The sequence below is a fragment of the Euprymna scolopes genome, chromosome 6 (genome assembly GCF_053919585.1).
Source record: "Euprymna scolopes isolate OS-2025 chromosome 6, ASM5391958v1, whole genome shotgun sequence".
In the NCBI taxonomy this organism is placed as follows: domain Eukaryota; kingdom Metazoa; phylum Mollusca; class Cephalopoda; order Sepiida; family Sepiolidae; genus Euprymna; species Euprymna scolopes.
The window spans coordinates 124,164,348-124,179,577 of NC_136487.1; the positions used below are offsets into that span (position 1 = coordinate 124,164,348).

At 33.9% G+C, this 15,230-nt stretch overlaps 1 protein-coding gene across 3 annotated transcripts in view; it reads right to left on the minus strand.

Annotated features, from left to right (window-relative positions):
• LOC145277924 (piezo-type mechanosensitive ion channel component 1-like) overlaps window positions 1-15,230 on the minus strand; it is a 562,742-nt gene that overhangs the window by 304,759 nt on the left and 242,753 nt on the right. For 2 of the 3 annotated variants that reach the window (XM_080129998.1, XM_080129997.1), the window contains exon 7: window positions 1,613-1,690. In XM_080129998.1, coding sequence (XP_079986124.1) covers window positions 1,613-1,690 — 78 coding nt within the window. Of the gene's footprint in view, window positions 1-1,588; window positions 1,691-15,230 lie in introns of all 3 variants that reach the window. The other variant, XM_080129996.1, reaches the window with a different exon arrangement.

Below are 15,230 nucleotides of genomic sequence, written 5' to 3' on the forward strand. Positions count from 1 at the left end.
ACACTAGATGCCCTAATAGGTATTACCACTCCAGGCTAAAGTGGGTCTAGGAGCACTATGGGGAAATTTCATACATGAAATTGCTCATGAGCAAGTTCTGGTTCCAGCAGGACGGAGCAAGTTCTCACACCTCAAACCTGTCCCGAGATTGGCTGAAAGAGAACTTCGGAGGCCAAGTGATCAGTCTCAAGACTGATTTTGAGTGGGCACCCCATAGACCGGACCTAAGCCTCCCAGATTTTTTTCTTTGGGGTTATCTTAAGGACAGAGTCTATGCAGAGAAACCCAGAACCATCACGGAACTCAAGGAAGCCATCAGGGAGAGGAGAGCCATTACCAATTCGGTCTGTAAGAACGTCATAAACAACTTCGTGCTGCGCCTCAAAAAATGCACAGAGCTAAATGGAGGTCCTCTAGAACATATGCTGTAGAACAGAGAAAAAAGGGCCAAAGACCCTAGTGTTTTGATGTGATGTTTTGAACATAAACTAGTTATGATCAAAGTTTCATTTCATTTGGACAAAACGCTAAGAAACAGGACCTTATTAGAGTTGGGGCCCATTTTTTTTTTAGGGGGGGGGGTCACCCTATATTTCCCATAGCTCCCAAATAGGGCCTCACCATTGGATGCTCTTTAAGGTCATACTCACGACCTATTAACTTAAAAGCTGCTGCAATACTTTTGGCACAACGTTAGTAAAGATTTGGACAATTCTATTTATAAATAGGGATGATAAGAACAAACCAATACGATACCAGCATCGTTTTATAAAATATACTGAATCTCTGAATTCTTTAGTCATAATTTTGTTTTCACATGGGAATAGAACTATACTTTCCCCGATTCTGACTGTATTAATAGTATCATTTTCTTTTTTTCACCTTTACAATTCAAAGCTTCTCTAATTATTATTATAATTCTCTGTTAATTTTTGATGGAGACAACTATATTTAATATTCACAATTGAATAATTTTCTTTCCATCTATGGCAATTATTTCGCTTTGCCAACCTTTTTTTAAGCATTTTTTATTACAAGAATAGCTTTTCACTCTAAAGAGTCCAGATTTTCATTAAGTTTTAAATTTATATTTCATATCTATATTTTGTCAAATGTTGAATTATGTATTTATTGACATAGTTCTTTCCAGTATTTTCTAGTCAATTTAAAAGAGCATAATCTAATGCAGCAATACTCAGTATAAAAATGGATAGCAAGACAAAGAGGGTCATCAGTAAGGGATGCAAACCATGACAAACAGAGGAATCAGAGATATCACAGAAATAATCTTAGAAGCAGAGGTTCAGGATGTGTGAAAATTTGACCAAAATAAAATGTATGGGAATAAGCAAAAGCAGATGAGGACTAAATTAAAAATTAAAAAGCATGTAAGACAAATTACAGTGAAAGCTTCCAAAGTGTTTTCCTTACTGCAGCCATTTTGAAAATATTTTTTTTAAGAAATATATAGTTTTTAATAAACAGAAATTAAAGGGGAAGAGGGTCATGCTGTGATACGATCTAACTAGATAGCACTACCCCCCCCCTACAACAATTAAAACATTTTCAAGCTGAAATTCCACCAAACCTCCTCAGCATTCTGCGGCAATACCTGCCGCTCGGTTCCTGAGTAGCGGCGACGTCGGAGTCTGCGTTTGGGAACCGTGGCATCCAGTTTAGAGTCAGAAATCTGAAAGTCAAGAAATACAAAAAGAACACAACATCAGGTACACACCATGCAACAGAGAACGCAGGGAAATATTGCGGACAACATGCAAACAAAAAGAAACATTTTTTTATTTTTGTTAAATGAACAAATAAGAAATCATTAAATCTCACTGTTTATTTTTTCAAACTATCCTCCACCTTCCCGAAATCATAATTATATATGAGAATAGTTTAAGTTCATCGGCATATTTATAACCAGATGAAAGTTTGTTTTTATTTTATATCAATTTTTATATAATATGGTACTTATGCAGAATAAGGACCATACTATTGTCGGAATTGATATAAAATACTGCAAAGTGCCAAACGAAAGTTACATGATTTTTTTGTCAAATGCTGGTCATTTTTTTTAATGAAAAATACATTATTTCTGGTATTATGAAGAAAATTCAATGAAAAATTAATTGATTTTGTTTTGTGATTCCGAATACAGTAGCAATAATATTTGTTAAAAAAAACCGTAAAATTTAGTAAAGTTAAAAGACACCTAAAGGTCTTTTTTTTTTTTCTTCTTTTTTTTCGTGCTTGTGCAATATAATATCAGATCAGCGAAGTTAAGCAACAATGAGCCTGGCCAATATCAGATGGATGACCATTTGGGAAGGATATGTGCGGTATGTACCACGCTCAATCGTAGAAATTTCCAGGTTGGTATGTGGGAGCGTATTCAACTCTCTAGGGAAGATGCATCCCCCCCACCCGAATCAAGATGGAAAGCAACAGGAAACTACCGTCTTTATTTATCTTCCCGAAATTACCATGGCTCAATGATTTGGAGAGTTGTGGTCGCCGACATTGTTAAAAACAGCAGGGCTACTGCTGATGATGCGATACATTTAAATTTCAAAAAATGTATTTTGGGTGGGGAAAAAAAAAAAATACACTACATAGATGTCATGTCGAAATTAGTAAAAACTTTTTTTTTTAAATGATTGAGTATAAGTAGTAAAAAATTAGCGATCTGCTATTTTCTATTTTCAAATGGAGGATTTTAATATTTTGTCAAAATCAGTTACCTCCCTTGAATTTTAACTCTTTATTAACACTTATGCTAGAAATGTATAATTCGATAACTTATTTTTACTTGTAATAATTTTTCTACTATTGTAATTTTTATTAATTTCAACATCACACATAAGTGCGTAATAGAGTTTTTACCAAAAATATTTGAAATTTAGTTATACTGCACAAGCACCTTTTTTTTATCTATTTGAAAAATGTATCTGAAACAATGCAAATATCTTCAAATAAAAACAAGCATCCTGAAATATGTAATATAATGCTTAATTTTTGATACCTAACACATGTTAGTATCAGAAAGACAATTACATGCATTGACATGATAGTAAGGGGAGAGAACCATGCATTGTATTATTGGGAAAGAAAGGACAAATATGCAAGTTAACATTGAAGACAGTTTGCAATAGCAAAACATTTATGAAGGCACAAGCTTTGCTCTTGATTAAAATGGCTTCCATTAGCATTTATACGATCCAATAATATGAATGTATATCCGAATAAATTCAAACTATTCATGATTACACATAAGATTGTGTGATATAAGTCCACAGTTCAACCTAAATATTAAAAAAAAAAAATGCAGAAAAATCTATGATGCATATACCCATCACGGAATGAAGATGTCATATTCCAAAAATCATTAATTTATCAAGTAGTTTTATTTTTAACTAAAAACAAAAATCAAATTTTATATGTAAACGAAAAGGAACTGTCTCACTTCATCTTGAAAAAAAAACAAAAGGCAGATAATTTACCATAATTCGAACTTGTGAGATCAGCTTTATAATACTCATGATTTCACATGAATTGCTTACAATTGTTTTTAAAAGTTTTCTTTAAAAAAAAAAAAAAAAAAAAAAAAAACTACTTGATCAATTTACATAATTTCAAGAATGTGACATTTTCATTCCATGACTGGTATGCACATCATAAAGATTTTTCTGCATATTTTTATTATTATTTAAGATGAACTGTGAACTTTCAGAGATTTTTTTTTTAATTTTATTTTAGCAAATTAATTCACATTTATTCAAGACTCGATAGTCTGAGCTCCAATCTCTGGTTTCCTCTGTGAACCATTCACAGCAAGAACTCTTCTTTCTATCAACACTGTAAAGACATTTTTCTCCTCTGCATACCTAAAACCGAAATGAACAGAGTTTGAAAACATTTTTTAAAAAAGATCCCCATCTGTCGAACATATTACCTTCCTTGTTCACTACAACATGGCTATCTTCAAGTCCAATACCAACAAATACTTGTCAAACTCTCCTCTTGAGTAATCGTATTTTGTCCATTTGTTTTCAATCCTCTTATAGTATTGTTCATCTAATCAACAATCTCATTAACCCTTATTGAGTTGTTTTCGACCATGCAAACAATAGTATCAACAACAACAAAAGCAGCTTGTGTAGTGTACATGCACCTTTCACGAGTTGTAGTGCATTTAAGCACTGTAAACAATTCCATTATTATTCGTACTCACTAGGAGTTTTCGTACACGTCATCATTACTCACTGATAATAACCAGTGATGTTCTCTGAAATTTGGGTAAAAACAAAGTCTCCGCGGATTTCCAGTACTTTCTACCTTTGCAGATGAATTTGTATTACAACAACAGCTGCTTACCATTGACTTCTCGCTGGCACTGGCCATTGGTCTTCACTGGAATTTGGATGACAACAAATCTCCAAGATCCCAGTACTCTCTACTTCTTCCAGTGAAGGTCGGGCTAGTGCTCTCCTTTCTCTGTCTTTGCATCCTTCTTGACCCTTTATGAGTATTTTATGTGATATCAGCCGAGGCTAAGGCTTTTTCTTTTTTTTTTAAGTGATTGGGGAAGGGGAGAATGGGAGTGAGTCACAGTTTACAAGATTTCTTGCAGTTTCAGTTTCCTTGGGTTGATTTGATGTTACTTTCATCTTTTTGTTTTACTTCTGTTACATGAAGTCATCATGTGGCTAATTAACATTTGAGGTTTATATATTAATACGATAGCATGTGTTATTTTCTGTGTCACACTTACATCTGGGTCGTTTAATTGTTTATGTACTTCCATTTCTTGTCATAAATAATTTTACCAAGAATTCATCATAAGTTTTGGTTTTAGTTTCGATTATGGCTGAAGGAACTCAAGTTATATATACATATATATATTTATTTATTTTATTTTTTTCATAAGTTTTTATTTCGGTCTTGATTCAAGCTAATGCACCCAAGTCATATGGATATTTTTTTTTTTTTGAAATAGCAACTTTATAATATATTAAAAAAAAATTTTTTTAATTTAAAAAAAAAAATCAATAGAAAATTAACTATAATAATATACACGAAATCTGCAAGAATTAAAATATATTTAAGTGTACTTTACGACCAGGCTTTGCCGGGCATTCGTGATAGCTTAGATAAATACTTTTGCAGTTTTAACAAGAAAGCTACAATATCAGAGCATCTCCATTTACACTGAACATCTACAGAATGCCAACATCAATATATTACATATGAAGGAGTCCCTTGTGGAATTTCCACAGGTCCCACTAGTTAATTCTTATTATTATATTACTACAACTAATACTACCACTAATCTACTATATAATAAAATGATTGCAGAAATTCCCATCTGGAGCAAATTACAGTAGGTTTGCAATAACAGATGCCACATACAAATTTATTATGTCTAAACTATTACCCACCATATTATGTAGCTTTTGAACGTTGATATAGACAATTATTCATTATTCCCTTACTTCCTACAAGCATCAAGATCTTTAGACAAAGTAGTTTGTATTTTTCCCACTAACTCCAAAGTCCTCCCACTGTTCCTAGTCAACACCGGATACATATATAAACCTAACTATATTGCCCTGACACCCTTAATAACTGGATAAAATACTCATACCCATACAACTACCTTTACACTTCGCTATTCAAAAATAATATCTCCCCACTAACATTCCACCTATTCTCATTGACTGAGAACATAAAATTCTATTATTCCGGATTACACACATTCTGACAAAAAAACGAATACGTCATACCTTAAACAATATGGCCACTCAATCTACAAAAATCACTGCTTTTTATGCATATTAAACCAAAAACAAAATTGTAACACTTGTGCTATAATATATAAACACTTTAACTATACACACATTACATTGTTTTAAATCAATTAAAATTTCCTGCCATTGCTTTTCCACGATATTACAGACTAATGTTTACAACAACTTACTATAACATTTAGTTTTAAGTTACACAAATAGATAGTCGTAATGTTGTTATAAGTTACCACAGCTTCTCCTGGTAATGTTTACATATATTGCAAATACCGTTGCTTCATTGGTTTCAGCATCATAAATTTTGTCATTTTGTATTATTTACATTAGTTACATAAAAACATTTGTCACAGCTTTCTTTTTATCATGTTTGCTTTTAGCGTCCTAAATTATGAGATGATAAAAATTAACTATTCTCTTAGTAAATGAACGGTTGACTGTACTGACTTAACAGAAGACCAACGAAATTTTCATTACATGAAAACATTTACAAAACAAGGCACCGTTTCCTTTAATTTTATATTTACGAAATAGGCTGCAGCAACTATTTTTTTTTTCTTTTTTTACAGTATATGTTATGGTAACGTTTTTAAAAAATTTGTCTTAACCATTAACAAACAAAAAAAAAAAAAAAAATTTGTTCCGGCTTTCTCTTTTTAATGATTGGATTTAATTAAAAATATTGGATCGAGCGTCCAAACATGAGATGCAAATACGCAGAGATCTCTCATTAGAGAGTTGTCTCCCTAAAACAGCGCAAAAAATGTGTACTGTCAATAGACATCTTGCTGCTCAACTCAATACATACTACCCATGCATTTATGTCCCAGATATTTATTTATGTCTCCTAAACAAAAGGTGTTAATCTACAATAATACCAAAGAAATATTGCAATATATTCATTTTTAAATGGTCTTATGTTTAGATTTAAGTTTTTTGTACATAAAGCACATTACAATTCAACTTTGAGTTCTCCAACTTCTTTTCTGTTTATGGATACATGGCATTTTTAAGGAATTGCTGCATATTTATGCACATTTACTGCAGATTATTTGGAAACCATAAACTTTGGGAGATTTTCAGTTGCATATTCTGATTCCTTGTACAAAAATACACTTATATGGTAAATTTCATTTCTTAGTCTTGCGTTTTAACAAAGATATGACATTTTTACTGGAAAAAGTAGTGTAAAAAATGTGACGAAACGCATATGGTCTTAAAGAGGGAAAAATATCCAAACGTGTGAGGCACAAAAATAGCCATAACTTCCTTAATTTTAATCAGATTTTAAAAATTTAAAAAGATTCTTTCTTAGCTCATCAAGCTCTTTCTATGCATACCAATATCGAAATATTTCAAGCTATTTCAATTTTTTCATGTGTATTGCTAATCAAAGTGGAACAGAACCTATATACTGGGCTGATTAGGCAAAAAAAACAAAAAATTATTCCTATTTTGCAGGTAGGTATGCAGACAATGAATATCAAGCTTAAATTTGTGGCAAATACTTTGACAATCCCCCCCTTCATAACAGTGTTTTCTGAAAGCCGTTCTTACCATGGCGAGGTTGGGCGTATCTACTCCATATGATGTTCTTAACATGAGGTTGGGGGGTGTCTATTCTGAAAGCCGTTCTTAACATTAGAACATTGGGGATTGGCCACCAACAACAACCGTAGTTTAAATTTTTACAAGAGAGGGGGGGCATGCTTCCACGAGGCAACACCGGTGAACGGGTCCTGCTAGTAATACTACTACTAATAATAAAAATATTAACACTAATAGCAATACTACCAATAATAATACTACTATTAATACTATTAAAATAAAATGAAATGTTCTATACAGGAACTGAACTCACAGCTTTCAAATTATATGACTTGTGTTAAAGACACTCCCGCTTCCCTTTCTCCTATTCCTCTCCTCCCACCATCCACTTATGGTATCATTTTTTCCCCTTCATTGTCATTGGTTATTTCATGTTAGGTAGTGGGAGGTAAAACATACAAACTTATTATGCTTATTGATTTTCACTTTTTCTTAACACAATTTTTGTATTCATGTCCACTGTTCACTTATGAAGTTGATTATTTTATTTGAGTGCATTGATATCTCTTAGTTGGCTGTATGACAATTGTCGGTCAACTTAGTATAGGGTATTTAGTTCTCTACCACTGCAAGAAATGTGATAACAGGGTCAGAAAGTGGGATTGAGCAGTCACCCCCCTCCCCTCCCCGAAGAGGGGCACTCTGAACTGCAAAAAGTGTCTGGGAAGCCCCGTCAGGATTCCCAGATGAACGCGCCCCAGGCGTTTAGCAATAAACTAACCCCTTACAGAAAGAAATCAATTTGCCTGTTTACTTACAATTTAGAAATAGATCGTTCTCTCTAAAGTAAGGAACATTTGTTTTAGAGGGAACGATCTATTTCTAAATTGCAAGTGAACACGCAAATTGATTTTTCTTTAAATACTTCATTTAAAGGATGAACATTTTTTTAATGGAAATTATCAACGTGTTAATGCTTAATTGAGAAAGACTGTTTCTCGTTTAAGTTACGAATGAAATGTTTATTATTTTTGCTTAAATATTTTAAGTATTTCAAGCAACTAACTTTGCGAATCTATGACATACTGGAAAAGCGACTTGTGGACATCACATCTCCAGAGATTGTTCCCCATAATGTTGCTGATTTTGTGACAAAGGTTATTCGTCCAGGAAATAAAACAATAAATCTACATAGATAAATATAGTATATAGATCGATAAAACAGTAGATGTATGTATATATGTATGTCATGTAGGTCTTTAATATATGTCGGTTGGACTGTTTACATTTTGACTATCCGTCGCTGAGTTTATTTGTTAAAAAATGTGTGAATTTGTTTATATCATCGTCAGTTACTATTCCAAAAGTGTTTGCCTCAACCAAACTTTTTATTTAAAAAAAAAAAAAAACAAAGCGGGAGACCAGTACCCGCATTATACTGGTCTGCAGTTTGACTTGTTGCTGGCTATCTTGCTCTTGCTTGTTGCTGAATGTCAACATTTTGAACCGAGAGAGAGTTTTAGCTGTCGTACAAAGCTAAAACTCTGTAACATCATCTTTGTATAGATACTCCCTCAGGCATTTGTCTATTATAAAAAAAAAAGAAAAAAAGTCCTGTGGTGATAAAAAAGCTGTGACGTGTGTACGCCTGTAATGCTGGATGCATGTAACAATTATTCTACCATCATTATATGTATCTATGTATCTATATGTGTATGTATATTTATATATGTATGTGTGTGTATATTTATATATGTACATGTGAGTTTATATGTATTTATATCTATGTGTATATATGTTTGTGTGTGTACATATATACATTTATAAATGTTTGTATGCATGTATGTGTGTATATGCAGGTGTGCATGTATATGTATGTGTGTGTGAATGCATATATATGGATGTGTATGTATATGTAGGTAAGTATGTATATATATGTGCATATGTGTACGTATATGTATGTGTAAGTATATGTGTGTATGTATTTGTATATGTATGTATATGTGTATGTATGAATGTGGGTATGTATATGTATGTTTGTGTATTATGCATTGTGTATGAATATGGGTATATATGAGCGTATGCTTATAGACATGTATGTATGTATGCATATATATATTTATATGTATGTATACCAATAACCGTCTTGTTTATGTTTGCATGTGTGTGTGTGTGTGTGTGTGTGTGTGTGTGTGTATATGTATGTATTGTGTATGTACGCATGTATATATGTGTGTGATATGTGTATATATGTTCGTGTGTATGCGTGTATATATATGTATGTATAACAATGACCTGCTTTAGTGTCATGTCTGCTTGAGCATGTGAATTCGCTGGCAGGACTATATGTCATTTTTCGGGCTCATGAACTTTCAGTGTCTGAGGGAGTGGCACTCGTCTGACAAGACGTTGCAATCATCATGTATGTCACATAACACTAAAATTAACAGGAAATAGTAATCATACACCAAAGATTAGTTTATAGCACGTAAAATTTTTGTTTGTGGATGAATAACGTGTACAGAAGTCGTCAGGTTGAAATACAAAATGTCCATTTCACCTTCAACAAATCTCTATTAAACTAATTATAGCTAAACATTGTTTAATTTTATAACTTTCTTATCTGTCCGGCTAGCTCAAACAGTAGAGAACGCAGCTGGGCGCTAAATGCTTTGGTTTCGATTCTATCTGACGGCACCAAAGTCATTTTCTTTTAACTTTTGAAATCAGAGAGAGAGAGAGAGAGAGAGTGTGTGTGTGTGTGTGTGTGTGTGTGTGTGTGTGTGTGTGTGTGTGTGTGTGTGTGTGTTTTTTTTTTTTTTTTTAATAGAGGATTTCTCTGTGATAATATGAAATCTGCATGAATTAAAATATATCACGAGTATTTTACGACCGACAAGGTCGCCCCCAGCCCATTAGTATTAAAATAAAAACAATTATTGAATTAAACAATAACAAATGATAGTTGGTAAAATATCCCTTTTCAAAACCAATATGTAAATTAATTAATATTGAAACCGACATTGCATACACATAAGCAAAAAAAAAAAAAATGCACTTATTGTGTAAAGTTTAACTTGAAACAAGGCGTTTTTACCTTCATCGTTTTTGCGAAAAATGGGCCAACTTCTGTATTAATACATTATTCAGGCACAACTGGACAATTCTATAGGTTGAATAGAGGAGGGGAGAAAAGCATTACTATAAACGAACAATACATCTAAGGATGGCATAAAGATAAGCCCGATCTGTACGTTACCCATTACGCACCATTCTCACCGGGTGTCCTTAACCTTGTCGGATTCCACCCGATGTGACAGGTGTTCTTTCGATCGTACATTATCCCTGTTACAAGTTGGCCTGTTGATCGTCCCTACCCACTGTGTTTTTATGGTGGGGCGCTTTGCCTCTCGATCGAATCGGCTCCTACCCTGTGTAGGTAGTCTCCGGGTACATCAATCACTCTGCTGGTCCTTGCGGCTTGCTGCAAAATGAAGAGTCCTCACCACAAACAAACAGAACTCCGGTTTATAGTAATAACAAACTATTTATTAATTTCATTACTTCATAACAGCTACTGTCTAAATTGAGGTGACTGACTATAGCAGTGAAACGATGTAAGACCAGACCAGTAAAGTCACAGATTTCCCATTAACACAGGCTAGTTAACATCATAATATCAGGCCCTGAGGGCTCCCAAATCGGGAGCACTTGGCCAGCCCAGCTGCTCAGCTTTGCTGGCTACGACTCTTCTCTTTTTAGAATTCCCTTTTCTAAATATCCAACTTCTTTTCCCCCACCTCTCCTTCCGAGAGTGGTTACAAACACCCTTTCTTTCTTCCTCAGAGCTTATCTCAACCCCCACCTGCACTGAGGTTTTTACTTATAAAATTAGGAGTGATTAGTCATTCTAGGTTGAACAATGCTTGGCGGCGACCCCTACCCTTGACCCCCATTCTAAGTTGTCAGCCTTAATCAGCTAAGGGTCTCTGGATCTCTTCATACCTCTCAACAGAGGTTTTAAAAACAACCTTTCATGTTAACAGATATATAACGACAATGAGATAAAAACAATTTTTTTTTTTTTCTCTCTTTCTGACAAAATCCCATAGACATTTCTGTTTTGTCCCAATCAGACATCAACACCCCCTCTTCTGCCCTCTCTTCCTCTATCCCGTCCGGTCACCCCCCCCCTCACTTCAATATGCACCTCGCTTCACTGCATGCATTCATGACACAAATAGTGTCATAGTACAAAAATGAGTGGGCACTTGGGAATATCATGTGCTGTATGCGCTCTTGGGTATACAGGTATGTATAACACCTCAGGGAGCTGAACGCTCATGCCTTGCACAGTTCCATGTCACACTTGAACAAGTTGTAGTACCTGTTAGCCTCTCTGATATTCTAGCAGGTTACCATCAACTGCAAACACCTGACGTCAGCATCTCGCTTAACTGGGATATACACATACGACTGAGGACCGCTTGTGAACTTATTCCTATGAAACTTCTTCCTACAGAGGAAGCTAGTTCAACCAGCCCAGGGTGAATGCTCCTAACATCGATACAAGGGGTAGATGGAACTCTCCAGCTGTAATAAAGGCAACCCATCTAGGAAAAAGAAACTGATGGAAAACTAAACTGAATAGCAATGTTTAAGTGTCACAAATAGTGTTGGGACGATTGATCAGAATCAGAAAAATCAGAACTTTTTGATGTCTTGGAATCAGTACAGGAAAAATCTGTGCTTATTTTCCGATGCCAAAAACGATTCTTTTGTCTTTTTTTTTTTCTTAAATTTTATTTTATTTAAAAAGAAAATCTTCCACTGTTCTAATAATAAAGCAAATATTTATTAATTTTAAACTACCAGTAAAACAAAAATCTATACATTATCTCCACACGTGCCCTTCTACGCTTGTGAAAATTTAATGTGTTTTTTACAGTAATCAAGAAAAATAACAAATCTTTGGTTACATATCTAAAGATTTATAAATAATCAGAATCGGTAATTGCATCGGAATCGGGGGAAAATATTAGAATCGTCCCATCACTAGTCACAAACAAAACACCTGTTTTCAATCTGTCAGAAGTCAGCATAAAAGCTTATAAAACTTAGGAGAAATGTCCCATCAAAGAATCAATGGAAAGTACTTCCTCATTTTAGTGCAAAAACCTGACATATGGGACAAGAAGAAGCAACCTTTGTAGAAGTTAATGTCTGATGATGCTAGGTTAAACAGCGTTGAAAGGGAAAAGATAATGAAATACTAAGGTCTTACATATAACATGAAAAGAAACTGGAATCTTAGGAAGATCGCCATCATTCCAGTAATTATAGTAGCAACCAGACTCAAAAGAATTTCAAAAACTACCTCACAAATATACCCGGTGAACCAAGTGCAAGAGAAATGCAAACAATTGCACTCAGAGGAACGGTTAGAATCTTAAAAATTGTCTTTCGGTTGGAATGTCTGAAATAGTGGGTGAATGTCTTGCATCTGGCAGAATGCCCCATTCCCGGCAAAGACAAAATAAGAAAATTCGAACAAGAAAGAAAGTCTTACTGGAGATAGTGACACAATGCATCTAAAAGCAAAAATATCAACGTGGCTGAGGACAATAGTCCAAAGATTATATGAATAATGATGAACCCCCCCCTCATATCAAGAATTCCCCAAATGTTTATAATAGAGTTGATCTCTATTATATAAAAGGGACTGTGTGTGTGAGGGAGTGAGAGAGAGAGAGCTTGTTCCCTATTGACTCCTAAACTGCTCGGCCAATTTTTTTTTTAAATTTCATACAAATGTACTTTATGTGCCTGGCAGGGTTCTTAGATAGGTTGTGTATCAGAATGTCTTCAATCGATATTGATAATGAAAGTAAAAGTCCAATTTTGACTAAAGTTAACGTTTTATACAGTCTAACATCACAAGTGCATTTGAGAAGTTATATTACCACACAAGCAGAAAAGCCTGGCATATAAAAACAGTAGATTCTTTGATATGATAGGGGCACATTCAAAATGAAGGTTTCTGTATAGAGCACAATTGAACTATGATGCTTAACTTTTTCATTTTAAACTTTAATTCAAGCAGTTATATATAAAAATAATTTCATAAAATAAACAGTAGTTTCTTTACAGTGCAATGTAAACTCCAATGTATTGTGGATTAAGTTGCTGCAGGGAAGCATGTATAGTTTCTTCTCAGTGCACTGTCATTTATTAAGCAGGTATTTAATCGATTTGATTAAAAAATAAGCAATTTCATCCATTTCGATGGCAATAAAAAATACGAGAGTGTGAAATATTTGTTGATCTTCATTTAATCCTGGGCAACATCGGGTTTTCATGCTCGTAATAAATAAAAGAGACTAACTCATAAGGCATTAAATTTTAAACCATTCAGATTAAATAAGCGTTATTCTATCTAACAGGGGAATCGCTGCAATCATTAATGAACGGAGATCAGAATAGAAACCATACATTGACCTTTGACTTAGTAAAATTAGGACATGTAACCTTTAGCAAACGCCAGTAATCTCTTTATGGAAAGAGGTCAATTGGGTCCAGCATATAAATAATGCAGTCAAGTGATAAGGTTTAAAAATAATCAAATCGTTTTACTGCCAGATAAAATAAAAGGATTTTTTTTTTTGTTATTGTTAACAGTTCTCTTTGAGTTTACTTTGTAATTTCAGATTTGTCCATATGTTTGAAGTAGAAGCTCTGTCCGTTGGTCAGCTTTGATCTGAAATCATATTTTAACTTAAATGCATGTGTTGAAAGGACACATTTTATTTTCAATGCCTCTAGGCATTTTTACAATAGGATTTTATTCGTTGGTCAGTCAGTCACACTTAAGTTTGAAAACAGAAGTTTCGTGGGTTCATATTTACTTGCCTCCCTATGAAAGGGCAGTAAAATACAATCGAGCTCTCCCCCACCCACCCACCCCCCAAAAAAATTTCCACTCCTCTGGATTGAGATAAAAATTGTCTCAACTGAAGAGATTTCTCTTTCACTTATCAAGAATAAAAAAGATTAAGTGTAGTATCAGAACAGATACTACACATTGAAAAAATTATTCATTTAAAAAAATGTTACATTTATCGAAACAAATTAGGCATAAGGCCATTCAAAAGTGTGGAGAGGGTTGAGGTCTATGGTCATCCTTGTCACTGTACCAAAGATTTCTTTATCATTTTCCTAGCTAGAATTGTCTATCGCTATAATACCACATTCTTCTTGGGTCGTCCTACTTAAGATTTCTAAATTAGATACTACACTTTGATCTTTTGAGCTGTTCACACTCAAGTTTGAAGAAAAAAAAACTTTCATCACTAAATGCGAGATTTTCACTATTAAATGGGCACATTGAATGAGTGCATTTTTTTTCAAATGCCTCTAAGCATCTTTACAAATGGATCCCTCCACTGGTCGATCAGTTACATTTTAGTTTGAAAACATAAGTTGATCTTGCACAGTTTATGGACTGTGCTATTCTTTGTAGATAAGATTTTAAAGTTAAATTCAATTTTTATGGTATCTTTTTTTATGAAATTGTTAGGTGAATATACAGAGGAGTTAACATTCCCTCCTCCTCTATGTTAAGAATGGCTTTCTAAATAACATTATTTCAGCATGGTCCATAAACTACACAACTATCCGGAAGTTTCTTGGGTCCCTACTTACTTGCATCCCCACAAAGGTAAAGTTAGACATAAGGTCGGTTTTTGATGTGCGGAAATCCAACTCTCCAAAAATGGACACTCTGGATCGGGATAAAATAAAAATTACGTCAGGCGAGAAAGATTTCTCTTTCACTGACAGGGGACAGAAAAGATAAGTTATAGTATCAGAACAGATACT